The following is an 18,277-nucleotide window of genomic DNA, read 5'->3' as shown; positions in this document are numbered from 1 at the left end:
TAAGATATGCATCAATATTATAAATAGGGAGAGTAGCCAAAAACAAAGCTCCTGTGTTTCTTTTTTTTTTTTCGGTGGGGTTGGGCGGGGGGATTTTTCTTGCCTTCAACTACCCAAATCAAGCCTCTGCACTGTTTAAAATCGTTCTTCTGACTCTATGATGTATTTATGGGGAATTCCCTTATTATGAGCTTCCTTTCCTCTGAGCTCCCTCTGAAAGAGCTATTGGTAAAGACCCACCTTCTTATCATTCCATATACTTCACAAGGTATCTCATGTATTCTCTATGGCCTCAATGATTCCCTCTTTCTACAAGTCTTTGAATACTATCTACATGCTGAAAGTAGTCCAGATGACCTCTATGTGCAATGATCACCTCAATAACGCTATTTGAATGTCCCACAACAGTCAACTTAAACTTAACACATTTAAAACTAAACCCACCATCTTTCCCATCCAAAATCACTCTTGCGGTCTCTTAGTGAATGGTATTATCATTGACACCATTGCCCAAATCAGAAACCTCGGCATTAGTTTTGCATCATCTTTGGTTCTTTTATTGCTTTTGACTCCACCCAAACCACCACTCCATCATCCAATCAATCACTAAGTAATGCTGGTAGAACTGTAAATCTGATGTCACTTGTTAAAAAAGAAAAATTAAAGAAAAAGGAGGACCTATCATAGCCGAGTTTCATCTTTTTCTACTTTTTATCTCCCTTCCCTATTTTCTACTCAGACCTCTAAATTCTACCTATAATGTACTTCTTTCAGTTTTGTGACTGTAATTCCTTATTTCTCTTAAGTCTTTGCGCGTGTTATTCCTTCAGCCTCCAAGTCTCTCCCTCCACTCCCAACTCCATTTGACTTGGTTCACTCCCTACTCTCTTCCAGGCCATTTAAATTATCTGACTACCCCTCTTATTTCCTTGCTAATTCTCCAAGCCCACCTTTCTCTACCTCTTGCCTAAAACTCAAAGGCCTCTCATTAAAATAAACAATAATATCTCACCAACCTCTGCACTTCCAGCTACTTTTTCTTTCTTCTCTTTACATCCAAGTTTTACTTTCTCACCCTCATTCATTCTTCTATGGCCTGCAAAGTTTTCTGCTTCCACTGCTTCATTAAAAGGTCAAAGATTCCTCAATTGCTAAATACAGTGGGCTCTTTTCAACCCCGCTATCTGACTTCAATGTAGCAGGTGATATTTTTGAAACATTCTTTTTCCTTGGCTTCTCTGATAATTGCCTCCCATTGTTTTCATCTTACCTCCCTGAATAGTTCCTTCTGGCTTTGAGTCCTTCCTCGTTTCACCCTTAAAAGCAGGCATTCTCCCAAGACCCTGTACATGGTCTTCTAGTCCTTCAATTTATAATTCCTATTGAGCAACCATAACCAGTTCTGCAACTTCATCAATCACCTGTATGCATGACTCCCAAATCTCTCATCCGTTCATACTTTCCTCTAAGCTCCAGACTCTTATATTCTGCCTATAGAACATCTCTCTCAGATACTTCAAAGGAAACTTCAAATCACAGGATCTAAGAGGCATTTATTATTCTCCTCAAACTGCTCTCTCTTCTGAATAGCATCTGACCAATTAGCTAAGGCAAACACTTGGGAAAAATGCTGCATTCCTCCCTTTCCCCCATGCCTCAATTATTCTGTAGCTGGATCCTGCCAAATCTCATTCTTTCACACTCTGATCATCTCTTGCCTTCGTATTGTCTTTTTGCTTCCAATCTTGCACCCTTTCTAAATCATCCTCCACAGTGCTTCCAGAATAACATAAAACACATGTCATTCCCTGTTGAAAACACACCGTGGCTGCCTACAGGATGATGCTGGAACTTCTTAGCATAGTAAACATACAGGTGTCTCAATGGTTGCTTACCTTCTGTCCAAATACTCACTCACATCCTATACTCTTGCCTTACTAAAACACTTGACACTTTCTAAATATACCAAACTATTTCAGACAGTTCCTTCTGTCTTCAACACTCTTCACTTCTTTTAAGACTTTCCTATCTTCTTAGACGGGTGCAGTGGCTCACGCCTGTAATCCCAGCACTTTGGGAGGCCGAGGTGAGTTGCTTGAGCCCAGAAGTTCGAGATTTGCCTGGGCAACATGGTGACACCCCATCTCTACAAAAAATTTTTAAAACATTAGCCAGGTATGGTATGCGCCTATAGTCCCAGCTACCTGAGAGGCTGAGGTAGGGGGATCACTTGAGAAGGGGAGGTACAGGCTTCACTGAGACCTGATCATGCCACTGAGCTCCAGCGTGGGCAACAGAGCAAGAACAAAGACTTTCATATCTTCTTTACAAAGCCCTTTCTCATACTCGTGGACAAAACTAACCACTTCATCCTTTGTGAAGGATCCTGATATATATGTTGTTACGGTATCTAACTCATTTGATTACATTTATCTTTCCTGATCTGGATTCAAATAGCAATGCAACTACTTAACAGCTGTGTAAAACTGGGCAAAACAACCTACTGAGCTTCTTTCAGCAATGGAAATTATCAAGATAGAGTTGTAATGAAGAAAGAATGAGTGCACTGTGTACCTGGCACACAACAGGTGCTTGAAAACAAAAAAGGTAGTATTGTTAAAATACAATTCTGTTATCCTTATGCCACTATGTGCAAGTTTAAAAAAGACTTCAGGCCGGACACGGTGGCTCACGCCTATAATCCCAGCACCACGGGGGCGTGCAGATCCCCTGAAGTCAAAAGTTCCAGATCAGCCTGGTCAGCATGGTGAAACCCCGTGTCTACTAAAAATACAAAAAAAAAAAAAAAAAAAAATAGCTGGGCGTGGTGGGGGGTGCCTGTAATCCCAGCTACTCGGTGAGGCAGGAGAATCGCTTGAAACTGGGAGGCGGAGGTTGCAGTGGGCCGAGATTGCGCCACTATCCTCCAGCCCGGACGACAGTATGAGATTCCGTCTCAAAAACAAAAATTAGCCGGGCGTGGTGGCGCGCACCTACAGTCCCAGCTACTCGGGAGGCTGACCCAGGAGCCTGAAACCGAGAGGCAGAAGTTGCAGCGGGCCGAGGTAGCGCCACAGCACTCCATCCACCGTGGGCGACAAGAGCGAAACTCCGTCTCAAAAAAAAAAAAAGACGACTTGGAACAGATTCACTGTGAGGTGCTAGGCAAATACATGATATATTTAAAACTTACTAAATTCTAAAGTGATAACTAGTTGTCTGAAGGAGAGAGGGAGGAACCAGGGAAGAAAGCTGGGTTTAGAGGGTCAAGGGGTCAAGGGTCAAGATCCAACAATTGCCAGTAAGGTTTAATTTTTTTGTACTTGTAACCTCCCATCCCAAACAACCTTTACCGTCTTATCTACTCCTCTGTGGCAAATGCCTACCCTAAGAATCTGCCACAGCATCCCTACCACGCCGAATTAACTGTTGCCTCCTCGTAAATTCCCGGGAACAATACTTCTGTGAATTACAGACCAGGGCTGCTATGGATCGCGACTCCCAGCGGGCAGAGACCTACTCCCTCGTACAACTACTACCTGCTACAAGACGCTTTTGGAAAACCTTGGCGGACTAAATTAAAAAACCACATCACGTAAGGCACACATCTACATCATACACGTCAATCTCCACAGCCTTCGTAGAAAAATCCTCATGGGAACCCCGGCACGAATTCAAGGCCAGACCCACAAGCCAGGTACACACCCACACGCCCACGCCCGCGCGCAGCCGGCGCCCCAGGGCCTGCTGGACCGCACGCCTCCACACCCGCGGCGCGGCCTCCCGGCCACTCACAGGAAGTTCTCCATCGAGATACGGACGATAGAGCCCTCCACGAAAGGCCCGGACGACTGCACCAGCGGCAGCTGCGGGGCCGGATTCTTCCTCTTGCTCGGGACCTCCGACGAAGGGTCTCTCGGGAGAGCTCTCTTGGAAGCCTGGGGGCTTGGAGTTGACGTCTTCTTGCTTGGAGTCGCCATCCTGGCTTTCTCAGCGCCCCACAGCGACTTCCGTTCCCACCGTCCGGCAGCCCAGGCGCCCAAGCGCCTGGCTCCCGCGCGAACTGCCGCGCACTGCTCCCGCGCGCTCGCTCCCGCGATCTCGCGCCGCGCCTGCGCAGTTCAGGTCCGGAGCGTCAGCGGGCCCACCCAGCGCCTCCTGCTCTCCGCCTCGCAGAACTAGAGCCCGACTAAGGGCGGAGCAACAGACGGGACTGAGTGGGGACCTCGGGGGACGTGGCAACGGGAGTTTCTTCTCTGTATATTTCAGCATTCAGATCCTTTTTTGTTTTTTTTCACTCAGGAAAAGATGTCAATTGCATTTAGTATTTTGAAAGCCACTTTATTGCTTCCCGAGCCTCAGTCATGTGTGATGGGAGGCAGCTGTGGTGGGCACCAGGGGCGTCCAGGGCTGCCAAGGCCAGGGGTACGTTAGGCCCGGCTTGCTCCCACCCCTTCCGTGTGCCCGCCTGAGAGCTCCCGGGCACGCCTATCCTTGGCTCTTCGTCCTCTTGGTTTTCTTCCCCGTTGCTTCAAATCAGGTCCCTGTCTCAAAAACCCCGAAAAAGAAATACTCTCAAATGACTCTGCCCGACGCCCCGTGAAGGCATCGTGCTAGGCGTTCTCAAACTCGTGAAACGACTATACTGCACAGGTTATCCTCATTGCTTCTCTGCTCCTTACCTCCTAATTCTCTGGTTAAACTTCCGCCCCCGAGGTTTCTAGAAATCCCTGAGCTAGAATGCGCAGCCTTCATTAACAGGCTGGTTCTGCTTCCGTCTGCTCACATTCATCTAGTAAGCCCTCGCATTAAAGAGGAGGCGGCGCACCGAGGCCTGCCTAGATCTTCTTTCCTTCAACTAATAATGAGTGTCTAACCTACAAGAAACTGGAGCCGTGGCAGTTTAGGAGCCTGCCAAGGTTGCATCCCTGGGAACTTATTTTCTATTGTGGGAGACAGGAAAAGAACAAGTGAATCAACTGAAATTTAAAAATTCCAACTTAAAGCTGTTGGAACTTGAAATTATTCAGAGCCTTGCGAAGAATGTGGCTACGGGGCCTGAGTCCTATGGCGTACAGCTGCAATGTCTGCCTTGTTTTTTCCTGTAAATAATCAGGAAGACCAAACAGAGACAGAGGTAAGACCCCCTCAGATCACTACCCCTCTTCATAGATTAATATAGTTATCCTCCTTGGAATGGAGATATCTATAACTAATCTAGTCGCTGTGTTTTATGCATTGGTCTTGTATTGAAAATGTACTGCTGAACCTTCTCTGCTTCTGCCTACGTAAATGAAACCTTAACTTCACTTTGGAATATTGACCTTATTTGTTTGGAGTTGGTGTTTCCAGGTGGCTGTCCTCAAGCTTTGCGTTAGAATAAACTCTACTTAATGTTATTTTATAAATTTCACTACTTAAGGTTGACACAACAAATGATTAGGATAATTTCAGACTGTGACAGGTGTTAGGAAGAAAACAAAATGAACCTGATGGGTGGGAGGTACGGAAGGTCTCTTAGAGGTGGTGATGTTTAAGATAAACCCTGAAGGACAAGAGGAAACTGTGACATCTGAGAAAAGAGCACCCCAGGCAAAAGAATTTTGCTGGAACATTCCAGTAAGGACGAAAGCTCTGAGGTGGGAAGGCCCGTGTGGCTGCAGAGCAGTGAACAAGGTTGCATAGCAGAGCCTTGTCCATCGTGGAAAAGCCTGAATTTTATTTTTAAAGCAGTGGAAAGCCATTGCATAGTTTTAAGCAGGAGAGGGCCATGATCTGATTAAAGGTTTTAATTTATTTTTTATTTTTTTATTTGTTTTGTTTTTTGAGACAGTCTCACCCAGTTTCCCAGGCTGGAGTGCAGTAGTGCCACCTCAGCTCACTGCAACCACTGCCTCCCTGGTTCAAGCGATTCACCTGCCTCAACCTCCTGAATAGTTGGGATTACAGGCGCATGCCACCGCGTCTGGCTAATTTTTGTATTTTTAGTAGAGACAGGGTTTCACCATTTTGACTAGGCTGGTCTGTAACTCTGACCTCGAGTGATCCGCCCTCCTCAGCGTCCCAAAGTGCTGGCATTACAGGCATGAACCACAGTGCCTGGCCTTAAAATTTTAAAATAATCATTCTGGTTGCTGCGTGGAAAATGGATTAGAGGGGACCAAATGTGGAAGTGGAAGGCCACTTAGAAAGCTGTTACAGTAGAACCCTGATTCCTGACTCCTACAACAAAGCTCCTTTTCCAGGTCCCTGCTTCTTCCTCTCACACAAGGACTCTGCTCTCTCCAAAAGTTATAACAGAAAAAATTAGAGTAAGTAAAAAGCATGTGAACTTGTAGTTACTGGAAATTTTCTTAAATGCAAATGAAAATGAGAGAGACGGAAAGGAAAATCATGAAAAAATTCAGACTGCAGAAGCAGCCTGCCTGAAAAGTCACAGCAACAGGCAAAAAATAAAACAACCTTGGGAAAACCTCAGGTTGCACCTGGACAGATAAACAGACAGCTCTAAACACAGATAAACAAGCACAGAAGGAGTGGGGGAGTCTCGACTTCATACTCATACAATGGGCCCCAGTAAAAACGGGGCCTTAATAAGTACATTCCTTTCCCTTTAGGCACACTAAGATAGGGAAGCTAGAAACTTATGCAGGGAGGGTTGGGGGGAGGCCTGCAGCTGCAAAAAAATGTCTGGGAACAGACACAGAAGCTTAAGCGACACAAAGCAGCACAGAGCAACACAAACTAAAAGCCTGCTTATGTGATTACCCAAGGAATTGGGTAAAGACTGATAGAAACTCTGCTCTATGCCGATAGCACACCTGGTCCCAACTAAATCTTCAGGCCCTAGGAAAATAAGACACCCTCTCCTCAGTAGTCCGTTTATAAAAACCCTGACGTTTTTACTACAACTTAGTCCGACTGCCCTCTCCAATGCGGAGAGGAGCTTTTCTTTCTTTCACTCTAATAACTTTTGCTGCAACCCCACCTTTGTGTCCATGTTCCTTAATTTTCTTGGACATAAGGACGAAGAACCCAGGGTACTAATTCAGACAATGAGAAACTGCTACGTTAAGGTGCATTGGTGAGACTGCAACAAAAATAAAGAATAATTTTTAAACTGTTCAAATGGCTAGCAGTAATGAAAAAACTCAGTGCTCAGGAGAGCACAATACTGTCCTTCACTGCATTGCTAGCATGAGTTTTTTGGAAAGTAAAGGTTCTGCTTCAAGAACTAGAGAAGTCAGATTGTTTGATGAAGTAATTACATTTAGGGGAGTCTACCCTGATAAATAAGAATTATAGACATTAGTAATGGGAGCTGAGGGCAGGGAGGTATTCATCATTTTTGTACAATGATCAGCCCTTTTTTTTCCTTCCCTTTTTTGGCAATCAATAGCAACATTTATTTCCTAGATCCCACAGGAGAGGGGTAAGGAGCCAAGAAATCCCGCATTATAAGATTTGCAGCCTCTGAAATAGCTGTGTGAATAGCATGATTAAATAATTTCAGGTTTTCTGTCTTCTTGAGTCAGTTTTATTAGGTTGTGTTTTTCAAGTAATTTGTCCATTTCATCTAAGTTGTCAAATTTATTACATGAAGTTATGTGTTAATATCCATTAATGTTTGTAGCATCTGTGGTGATGCTTCCTCTTTCACACTGATACTGTTAAGTTGTTCGTTTCTTCCTCTCATTTCTTAATTAATCTAGTAGGTGACGTATGTTTCATTAATCTTTTTAAAGGAATAACCTGTTGATTTTTGCTATTGTTGGCTTTTGATATCATAATTTCTACTTATCTTTGTAATTAACTTTCTGTTAAAGTTTAATTCGTTCTTTCCCCTCCAGCTTTTTAAAATTTGTTCTTTCCCCCTCAGCTTTTTAAAAATTATTTTTTGAATATATATGTTTGTACATATTAATGCAGTACATGTGCAATTTTGTTACATGCATAGGTTATGTAATAATTAACTCAGGGTATTTATAATGTCTATGTGATGGGTCCCTTTCAAATCTTCTAGCTATTTTGAAAAATACAATAGATAATTGTTAACTATAGTCAGTCTACTGTGCTATCAAACATTAGAATGTATTCCTTCTATGTGATTAGTCTTTAGTGAACTAATCGAATTGTGTTTTTAAACTTGAAATTTGAGAATGAGTTCCTGAACTTGTGATGACTCCACAAATGTAGACGCTCTACAAGTTTTAAAGCTACTCAGTCATGCTGTAACGCCATCCTTTTAAAAAGGAAATGTTACTGGTTTTAGCTCTGGTTACCATAGCAACACATGTTAAATGCAGAAAATTTGGGAAAACACACAGAAAAACAAACACATGCAAAGGAAAAACTTATAATTTCTCTACCCGGACTAATCATTGTTAAAATTTTGGTGTGTATTTTGACATCTTTTTTTCTTGTATACTTGTACATATGGTATGCGCCTTTTGTTTTAAAAAAGGATGATACTGGCCGGGCGCGGTGGCTCAAGCCTGTGATCCCAGCACTTTGGGAGGCCGAGACGGGCGGATCACAAGGTCAGGAGATGAAGACCATCCTGGCTAACACGGTGAAACCCCGTCTCTACTAAAAAATACAAAAAACTAGCTGGGCGAAGTGGCGGGCGCCTGTAGTCCCAGCTACTCGGGAGGCTGAGGCAGGAGAATGGCGTAAACCCGGGGAGGCGGAGCTTGCAGTGAGCTGAGATCCGGCCAGTGCACTCCAGCTTGGGCAACAGAGCGAGACTCCGTCTCAAAAAAAAAAAAGAATGATACTGCACAAATTGTACTATGTATACCTCTTTCCCCCACTTAATATATTATGAATAACTTTCCATGCCATTAACTATTTTTCTGTGATGTAGTTTTAAGTAATCACATAGTATTTCATTAAACAAATGTACCATTCTTGATTTAAATATTTCTCTTTTTTGGATTCTATATGACTGGAAGTTAGCATGAACCAAAGATGCTCTGGCAAACTATACTAGGTCAGTGCTTTTTAACACTTTGAAAATTTCATGCCCCTGTCAGAGTATACACATTATCTTGCCACATCTCGATTATTTAATTCCACTTTTGCAAACCATCTTGAAAGAGGTAGTTTTAAAAAGGCAGAGAGAGATCTTTGGAAATAAAATATCAATTAACCTGAATTTGATGCTAATTAACGAGTGAGCCACAACAGAGCCAATGCTACTTTTCAGGGCTTAAAGTCAGTCATCAGCTAATAGGCATGGCAAAGCAATTGTATTTAATTTTCTACTGACCAAGAAGTAAGTAAGCAGGGCCATTTTGAGTGACAGCCTTCCAATTCTGCAGGAACTTTAAAAACTGACACAAATAAAAAGTTGACAGAAATCGGCAGGGTCAAGGATTATACATATATTTCACCTCACTGTCACAATACACTGTTTTAATACTTTTGGGTTGGGCTGCTCTAAGAAAATACCATAGACTGTGTAGCTTATAAAAATAGAAATTTATTTCTAGCAGTTCTAGAGCTTGAGAGGTCCAAGATCAAGGAACCAGCAGATTTGGTGTCTGGTGAGGGCTTACATCCTCATAGACAGTGCCTTCTCACTGTGTCCTACCATGGGGGAGAGGAAGAGCTTTCGTCTCTGTAGCCTCTTATAAGGGCACTGATCCTATTTATGGGGGCTCTGCCCTCATGACCTAATCACTTCCCAAAGCTCCCACCTCCTAATACCATCATAATGGGGGTTAAGTTTCAACATATAAATTTTGAAGGGACACAAACATTCAGACCATAACAACTATCTTCTATGGTCTCTTTTTTGGCTTCACTCCAAGCTCTTGATAATGGTGCCACAAGAAATTGGAACAAAGATGCATGTAATAGAACCCTGTGAGACCATCTCTAACTGAGGGCATATTACTTTTGCTTTTGGAAAACTCATAAAGTGAATAAGTGAACCCTCATGGCCTGAAAGGGAGGGAAGAAGGCAGATGCTAAAACTCAAGTCCTTGGTACCCAGGACCAAGTCACATTCCATCCCTGCCACCTGCACCTCCCAAACACTGAACAAAACCACACACTTTCTAATCAACCTTGTTAAAGAATTGGTGGAACAGATCTAGGCAGGGATTAGGGGTCTGAGGAAAACTAGTGCCCCTCCCACGGGGGAACTAAAACCCCATACAGCAGACTTCTGCTGGAGATAGGAATAGCTTCTAAAGTTTTTCATTTTTAAACATTTGTTTCACACATCATAAAAAAGTTTAAAATGATCAAAATGTCTGCTGCTTCTTACTGTAGTAGTATTAACATTGGAACTGGTTGTAGTAATAGCTAATACAACAGCATTTACCACACACCAGCTATGGTTCTAAGCACCTTTACTGATTTCATTTCTATATGCTGGATCAATGTCTCAACAGACTGGTCTCTTTCTAAAATTCCTATTTATTGGGTGCAGAAACCGATGGAAAGATTCAAAAAAATCATCAGAATTAATGTAACACTTCAAGTGTTCTTTGTGATGTGTTACAATAGAGAGCCTAAAGATGAATGGACCTTCATCTCTTTCAAGGATAGAAAATGAGAAAACAGTATTAAATTGTTCCAGAAGAACTGACCTTCAGTTTCAGAAAGATCATGAATGAGTTGCTAAAGCACTGTGTAATCGCCTTTCCTGGAGGTCTGTGCTTACTGAACTCACAGCCCTTCTTACCCAATGAAGGCCAGGAACATAAGCAGAGCCCTAGGAGGACGTCAGGAGTGGGCGAGTGTTTCTTCTCCTACCCTATTACTTCCCAAAGGAAAGAAAATTGGTAGTTGTCAGAACTGGTAAGACTTCAGAAACCAGCTACCTAAATTATAAAACGAGTCTTTTGGAATCAGTCTCCTAGAGTGACACTTTCATCCCAGCATTGTTCTAACAAGCTAGGATGCTGCTGAACTCCCCCAGAAACAGGCTGGTTTTAAGTTCTCATTTCCACTGCTTTCATTAGTAGACATAGTTTTTTTTAGAATTAAAATTATTTTCGCTTTTTTGTTATTATTTTAGGGAATTTGAAAATCCAGAAAGCACAGAGCAGAAACCAATCACCACTCATCCACATTCCTACAATCAAAAAAATTAACACATGGCAATTTGACATTTCTTCTAGTTTTTTTTTTTTTCTTTCCTATTATCTACTTTTAAAAAAATTACATGTGGGGCTGGGCGCAGTGGCTCATGCTTGTAATCCCAGCACTTTGGGAGGCAGGTGGATCACTTGAGGCCAGGAGTTCAAGACCAGCCTGGCCAACATGGCGAAACCCTGTCTCTACTAAAACTACAAAAAAATTAGCTGGGCGTGGTGGCATGTGCCTATGGTCCCAGCTACTCAGGAGGCTGAGGCATGAGAATTGCTTGAACCCAGGAGGTAGAGGTCGCAGTGAGCCGAGATTGTGCCACTGCACTCCAGCCTGGGCAACAGAGCGAGACTCTGCTTCAAAATAAAAAATTACGTGTGAAACATATGACTACGTTCCCTTTTTAAAAGCGAGAATAATACAAATGAAACTAGTGCATTTGATGTTTATCTCTCTCAGTCTTTTTTCTTTATCCTTCATCCTCCAGAGTTAACTACTCTTATGCGCTTGTGCAGTGTATAATGTCCTTTCAGGCCATTTTTATATTTTACATGCATTTTTTCTATAGAGAATATGTAGTAATATTTTGAGTGCAAATGTATTACATAAACACAATGTATTAAATACATACATAAATGTATAAAAATACACTAAGAATAGTTTTACAGTTTGATTTTATATTAAAAAGTATATATTTTGACGTGTGTCCATGTTGATACATATAAATCTAGTTCCCTTTTATTGCTGTAGAGTTTTTATATGAGTATATGACACTTTATCCATTACTCTACTGATTTAACATATAGATTGCTTCCAGTTTTTTATTTTTACAGTGTTTCAGGGATATGTCTTTATGTACATGTGCAAGCATTTCTCTAGGATAGATACCAAGGTTTAGAATTGCTAGACTGTATACCACACTTATTAATCTCCTTCAGTTTCTTGGTATTGTGGATGATACTGCTTGTGGCAAGTTTCTTGGTAACTGATAATTTGAGAATTATATCAGTACAGGCCTGACTCAGTGACTCGTGCCTGTAATCTTAGCACTTCGGGAGGCCAAGGAGGGTGAATTGCTTGAGCCCAGGAGTTGGAGTCCAGCCTGGGCAACATGGCAAAAACCTCGTCTCTACTAAAAGTGCAAAAATTGTGGCTGGGCACGGTGGTTCACACCTGTAATCCCAGCTCTTAGGGAGGCAGAGGCAGGAGGATAGCCTGAGCCCAGGAGTTTGAGACCTGCCTGGGCAATACAGCAAGACCCATTTGACACAAAAAGGAAAAAAACAAAAACTGGGGGGGGAGGATCACCTGAGCCTGGGGAGGTCAAGGCTGCAGTGGGCCATGATGGCACCACTACACTACAGCCTGGGTAACAGAGCAATACCTGGTTTAAAAAAAAAAATTGTATCAGAACACAATCTCTCTCATTTCCTCTCTCTACCATTGTCTTTAGTTCATCTCTGTCTCTTTTTGTCCCCATCTGTCTCGCTTCCTCTCTCTACCATTGTATTTAGTTGGTCTCTCTCTGTGTGTGTGTATGTGTATGTCTCTGTCTCTGTCTCTCTTTCCCTCCCATGCACCTGCATATACACCTACAGACACACATACCCCACTCCTTCACACAGTGTCCTTTCTTTCCTCCACCATATTTTGGTTCTCTGGGGACTGAAGCTTATATAATTTTTGAAGTATCCTCTGAAAAAAGACAAAATTACAAGTACAAATTCTGATTATTCAGAATGGGAGAAGAACTCACACCCTCAGCACTATTAACATTTGGAGTTAGCTAGAGTTCTTTGTTGGGGGAAGTGAGGCACTGTCTTGTGCATTGCAGGATGTTCAACCACATCCCTGACCTCCACTCACTAGATGTCAGTAGCACCTCCCTTATTTTGACAACCTAAAATGTCCCAGATATTTCCAAATGTCCCTTAAGGGGTAAAATTGCCCTCAGTTGAGAACCATTGCTCTAATTCTACCCATTCTTTTGGCACATGGAAAAAGAAAGAACACTCTCCAGTTCCTCTTATGAGTCTAACTTTGTCTAAAATCTGATAAGGAAATTAAAATAAATGAAAATGTTCTGTTAATCTTACTTTATGAAGATATGTGAAAATATCTAGCAGTGTCTAAAAAAAAAAAATATAACATGACCTGAGTTCATTGAAGGAATTCAAGGTTGATTAAATACAAGCAAGTCAAATCAATTAATGTAATTCTTCGTATGAAAAGATTAAAGGAGAGATTAAAGGAGAAAAAGCATTCAATTTTTTTAAAGCAAGGCTATTATATTATATTATATACATAATATATATATTCAGAATGGGAGAAGGAGTTGGAGTCCAGCCTGGGCAACATGGCAAATATATATATATATTATGTATATTATGTAATATATAATATATAATAATATGCATTATTTATTATACCTACTATAAATATATAATTTCAATAACCTTTGAGGTACAAGTAGCTTTTTATTACATGCATGTGTTGTACAGTGGTGACATCTGAGATTTTAGTGCACTCATCACCTGAGTAGTATACATTGTACCCAATATGCAGTTTGTTACCAGGCTGGAGAGCAGTGAAAAGTGGCACGGTCTCAGCTCACTGTAGCCTCAACCTCCTGAGCTTAAGCAGTCCTCCCACCTCAGCCCCCACAAGTAGCTGGGACTACAGGCTTGTGCCACCACGCCTGGCTAATTTTTTTGTATTTTTTGTAGAGACAGAGTTTTGCCATGTTGCCCAGGCTGGTCTCCAGTTCCTAAGTTAAAGTGATCTGCCTGCCTCGGCCTCCCAAAATGCTAGGATTACAGGCATGAGCCGCTGTGCCCAGCCTATATGCAGCTTTTTATCCCTCACCTGTCTCCCACTCTCCTCTTTCTGAGTCTCCGAAGTTCATTTTACCACTCTGCATGCTTTTGCATACCCATACCTTAGCTCCCACTTATAAGTGAGAACACTCCGTATTTGATTTTCCATTACTGAGTTAATTCACTTAGAGTAATGGCCTCCAGCTCCATCCAAGTTGCTGGAAAAGACATTATTTTGTTTTTCTTATGCTGAATAGTATTCTATGGTGTATATATACCACATTTTATTTTTCCAGTCATTGATTGATAGACACTTAGGTTGGTTTCGTATCTTTGCAATTGTGAACATTCAATAATTTTCAACACACATTCATGGTTAATATTTCTAGGAAACTATGCATAGAAGACAACTTTCTTTAACCAATAAAAGGCAACTTCAAAAACATTCAGTAAACTCATATTCAGTGACGATTTTTTTTTTTTTTTTTTTTTTTTTTTTTTTTTTTTGAGACGGTGTCTCCCTCTATCGCCCAGGCTAGAGTGCAGTGGCGCAATCTCGGCTCACTGCAAGCTCCGCCTCCCGGGTTCACGCCATTCTCCTGCCTTAGCCTCCTGAGTAGCTGGGACTACAGGCGCCCGCCACCACGCTCGGCTAATTTTTTTTTTTGTATTTTTAGTAGAGACGGGGTTTCACCGTGTTAGCCAGGATGTTCTCGATCTCCTGACCTTGTGATCCGCCCACCTCGGCCTCCCAAAGTACTGGGATTACAGGCATGAGCCACCGCGCCCAGCCAGTGACGAATTTTTTAGAAATATTTTCTTTAGTTTAAGAACGTTAAAGATGATACTATCACTACTTCTGTTGAGCACTGCATTGAATATCTTAGCCTGCCAAATAAATGAAGAACATAGGATAGAAGAGTTGAAAAGGAAAACCCAGGCTTGGCACGGTGACTCACACCGGTAACCTCACACTTTGGGAGGCCAAGGTGGGCAGATCACCTGAGGTCAAGAGTTTGAGACCAGCTTGGCCAACACGGCGGAACCCTGTCTCTACTAAAAATACAATAATTAGCCTGGCGCAGTGGCATGCTCCTGTAATCTCAGCTACTTGGGAGGCTGAGTTAGGAGAACTGCTTGAACCTGGGAGGTGGAGGTTGCAGTAAGAGGAGATCTGGCCACTGCACTCCAGCCTGGATGACAAAGCGAGACTCTGTCTCAAAAAAAAAAAAAAAAAGGAAAAACCAAAACTTGTCTTGCTAAGAAGTCTGACCTAATAGCAAAAGAAAACTGTGGTAAGCAGAATAATGCTTCCTGCAAAGTTGTCCACATCCTAATCCTCTAAACTTATGAATTTTCAGATTGATCTGTATCATTTAAAACAAACAGAAGCATAGTATATGGGATATTAGATAATTCCTATGAATCTGTAGAAAAAAACCACAAAACAAAACAATAAACAAAAAAACCAGGTAAGCCAGTAGGCAAATAGACAAAATAAGCATTTTTGCCCAAGGTGAAATGTGAATGGTCATGGAATATATGAAAATATACTCAATTTCATTAATACTTAGATAAATGCAAATTAAAACCTCCATGAAATACATTTTCACCATTATCAGATAGGCAAAAATTAAAAAGTTGGACACTAACAAGTTTTGGCACGTAAGTATATTGGTAAGGGTAGCGTGGATTAGTGCAGCCAGTGGGAAACAGTTTTTTATCATTTGGTAAAGTGTACATATCCTACAAATCAGCAATGTATATACTAGATATATAACCTAAAGAAATTCTTTCACATGGGTACCTGGGTACCTATAAAAGAGTATTTTAGCGCAGTGATTCACAGTAGCAAAAATCTAGAAACAACTCAAATATTTATCAACAGTAGAATGGATTCATAAACTGCAGTATAATCGTTTGATGAAGTACCATACCATAGTGAATATTAATTACAGCTAGAAATTCAACATAACTAAATCTCAAAAGTATAATCTTAAGCAAAAAAAGATGAGTTATAGATGAATATATATACAATGATTTTATCTGAACATTCTTTTAAAAACCAAAACTAAACAATGTATTGTTAGGATGCATATATAAGAGTTAGGACTACATAAGAAGAAGTTAAAAAAAAAAAAGATTAACATGAATTTTAAGAACATGCTTACCTCTCTGGCAGAGGAAAGCATATGTGATTTGGGAGTAGTACACAGCTTCTAAATTGTTGGTAATGTTCTATTTCTCATGCTGTATCAATGTTATATGAGTGCTCATTTGATTACTATTCCTTAAAATATACATACATTTTATCTACACACTTTTACAGTTATGTTTCACGTAAAAGGTAAAACATTTTCAATGGGAAAAAAAGAGAAAATCTTTAATATATCCATGTAATTTACCATATTAATGGATCAAAGGGAAGAAATCACTATCTCAATATGTGCAAATAAACATCTAATAAAGTTCAATGTCTATTTGTAATAAACTCTTAGAAAACTAGGAATGAGACTGAGGTTTCTTAACTTGGTAAGTGCTATATATCAAAAACTTAGAGCATGAATTATAATTAATGAAGATACTTTGCATTCATTCTAGTTAAGATCAAAAGAAAGATATCACAATCCCCACTGCTGAAGATCCTAGATAATGCTCTAAAATGAGAAAAATCATTAAGAGATTTAAAGATTCTGTGCTGGTTTTTCTCTGCTCACACTTACTTATCTCTTGTTTGTCCCTCAACCTGCGCTATGCCCTGGGAGCCTGATTTCTCTGGCCAGTCACATCTAGGCTTGCTTGCCCCTCTGACTCTGATTGGCTGGTGGGAGACTCTAGCAGGAGACTGGAGGGTGACTGCATTTGGGTAGTGGCTGAGTTCTACCTCCTTTGGCCACAGTCCCCATTACACAACACTTTTTCCATGGCTACAACTCTTCCTGGGCTTGGTAACAACTTCCTTGACTCTTCAGGGCTACCTTCTAGCTGCCACATAAAATGCAAATAAAAAACAAGACATGAGAATAGCCTGGTATTCTCAACTCACATCGGAAACTGAGAATGCTCATGGAATGTTTGAAGCCTCACTAAAAGGCTTTTAGGGTAGGGGTCTCCTTTGCATGCTATCTAATGCCTGAGGTGCTTGCACAAATTATTCTTTCCCTTTTAGATGTTTTTTAAAAAATTTAATTAATGTTGTTTATATTTTCCTTCTTTTTTATTTTCTTTAGATTTTATGTTCTTTTTCTAATGTTTTGAGTTGGATGCTTGTCTGAATAGTTTTTTTTCTGTCTTAATTTTTTTTATTATACTTTAAGTCCTAGGGTACGTGTGCACAACGTGCAGGTATAATACATAGGTATACATATGCCATATTGGTTTGCTGAACCGATCAACTCATCATTTACATTAGGTATTTCTCCTAATGCTATACCTCCCCAGGCCCCCACCCCCCGGCAGGCCCCTGTGTGTAATGTGCCCCGCCCTGTGTCCAAGTGTTCTCATTGCTCAGTTCACACCTGTGAGTGAGAACATGCGGTGTTTGGTTTTCTGTCCTTGTGATACTTTGCGGAGAATGATGGTTTCCAGCGTCATCCATGTCCCTGCAAAGGACATGAAGTCATCCTTTTTTATGGCTTCATAGTATTCCATGGTGTATATGTGCCACATTTTCTTTATCCAGTCTATCATTGAAAGACATCTGGGTTGGTTCCAAGTCTTTGCTATTGTGAACAGTGCCACAATAAACATACGTGTGCATGTGTCTTTATAGTAGCATGATTTATAATCCTTTGGGTACATACCCAATAATAGGATTGCTGGGTCAGATAGTAATTCTAGTTCTAAATCCTTGAGGAATCGCCACACTGTTTTCCACAATGGTTGAACTAATTTACACTCCCACCAGCAGTGCAAAAGTGTTCCTGTTTCTCCACATCCTCTCCAGCATCTGTTGTTTCCTGACTTTTTAATGATTGCCATTCTAACTGGCATGAGATGGTATGTCATTATGATTTTGATTTGTATTTCTCTGATGACCAGTGATGATGAGCATTTTTTCATGTGACTGTTGGCTGCACAGATGTCTTATTTTGAGAGGTGTCTGTTTATATCCTTTGCCCACTTTTTGATGGGTTTTTTTTTCCTTGTAAATTCGTTTAAGTTTTTGTAGATTCTGGATATTAGCCCTTTGTCAGATAGGTAGATTGCAAAAATTTTCTCCCATTCTGCAGGTTGCCTGTTCACTCTGACAGTAGTTTCTTTTGCCATGCAGAAGCTCTTTAGTTTAATTAGATCCCATTTGTCAATTTTGGCTTTTGTTGCCATTGCTTTTGGTGTTTTAGTCATGAAGTCCTTGC

General features: G+C 41.1%; 1 protein-coding gene and 1 long non-coding RNA gene across 2 annotated transcripts in view; one reads left to right on the top strand and one right to left on the bottom strand.

Annotated features, from left to right (window-relative positions):
* The window catches only part of SMC5 (structural maintenance of chromosomes 5), a 112,808-nt gene extending 108,733 nt beyond the window's left edge, over positions 1-4,075 (bottom strand). The window contains exon 1 of the mRNA XM_011970154.1: positions 3,796-4,075. Coding sequence (XP_011825544.1) covers positions 3,796-3,980 — 185 coding nt within the window. The 5' untranslated portion in view covers positions 3,981-4,075. The remainder of the gene's footprint in view (positions 1-3,795) is intronic.
* A 92-nt stretch (positions 4,076-4,167) lies between these two features.
* LOC105532074 overlaps positions 4,168-18,277 on the top strand; it is a 48,854-nt gene continuing 34,744 nt past the window's right edge. Inside the window, exons 1-2 of the long non-coding RNA XR_001004909.1 lie at positions 4,168-4,653; positions 5,117-5,137. This is a non-coding gene — a long non-coding RNA (uncharacterized LOC105532074). The remainder of the gene's footprint in view (positions 4,654-5,116; positions 5,138-18,277) is intronic.

The sequence above is a fragment of the Mandrillus leucophaeus genome, unplaced genomic scaffold (genome assembly GCF_000951045.1).
Source record: "Mandrillus leucophaeus isolate KB7577 unplaced genomic scaffold, Mleu.le_1.0 Scaffold93, whole genome shotgun sequence".
NCBI classification, from domain to species: domain Eukaryota; kingdom Metazoa; phylum Chordata; class Mammalia; order Primates; family Cercopithecidae; genus Mandrillus; species Mandrillus leucophaeus.
The sequence above is the reverse complement of the archived record's forward strand: the minus strand, read 5'-3'. Positions and strand labels throughout refer to the sequence as shown.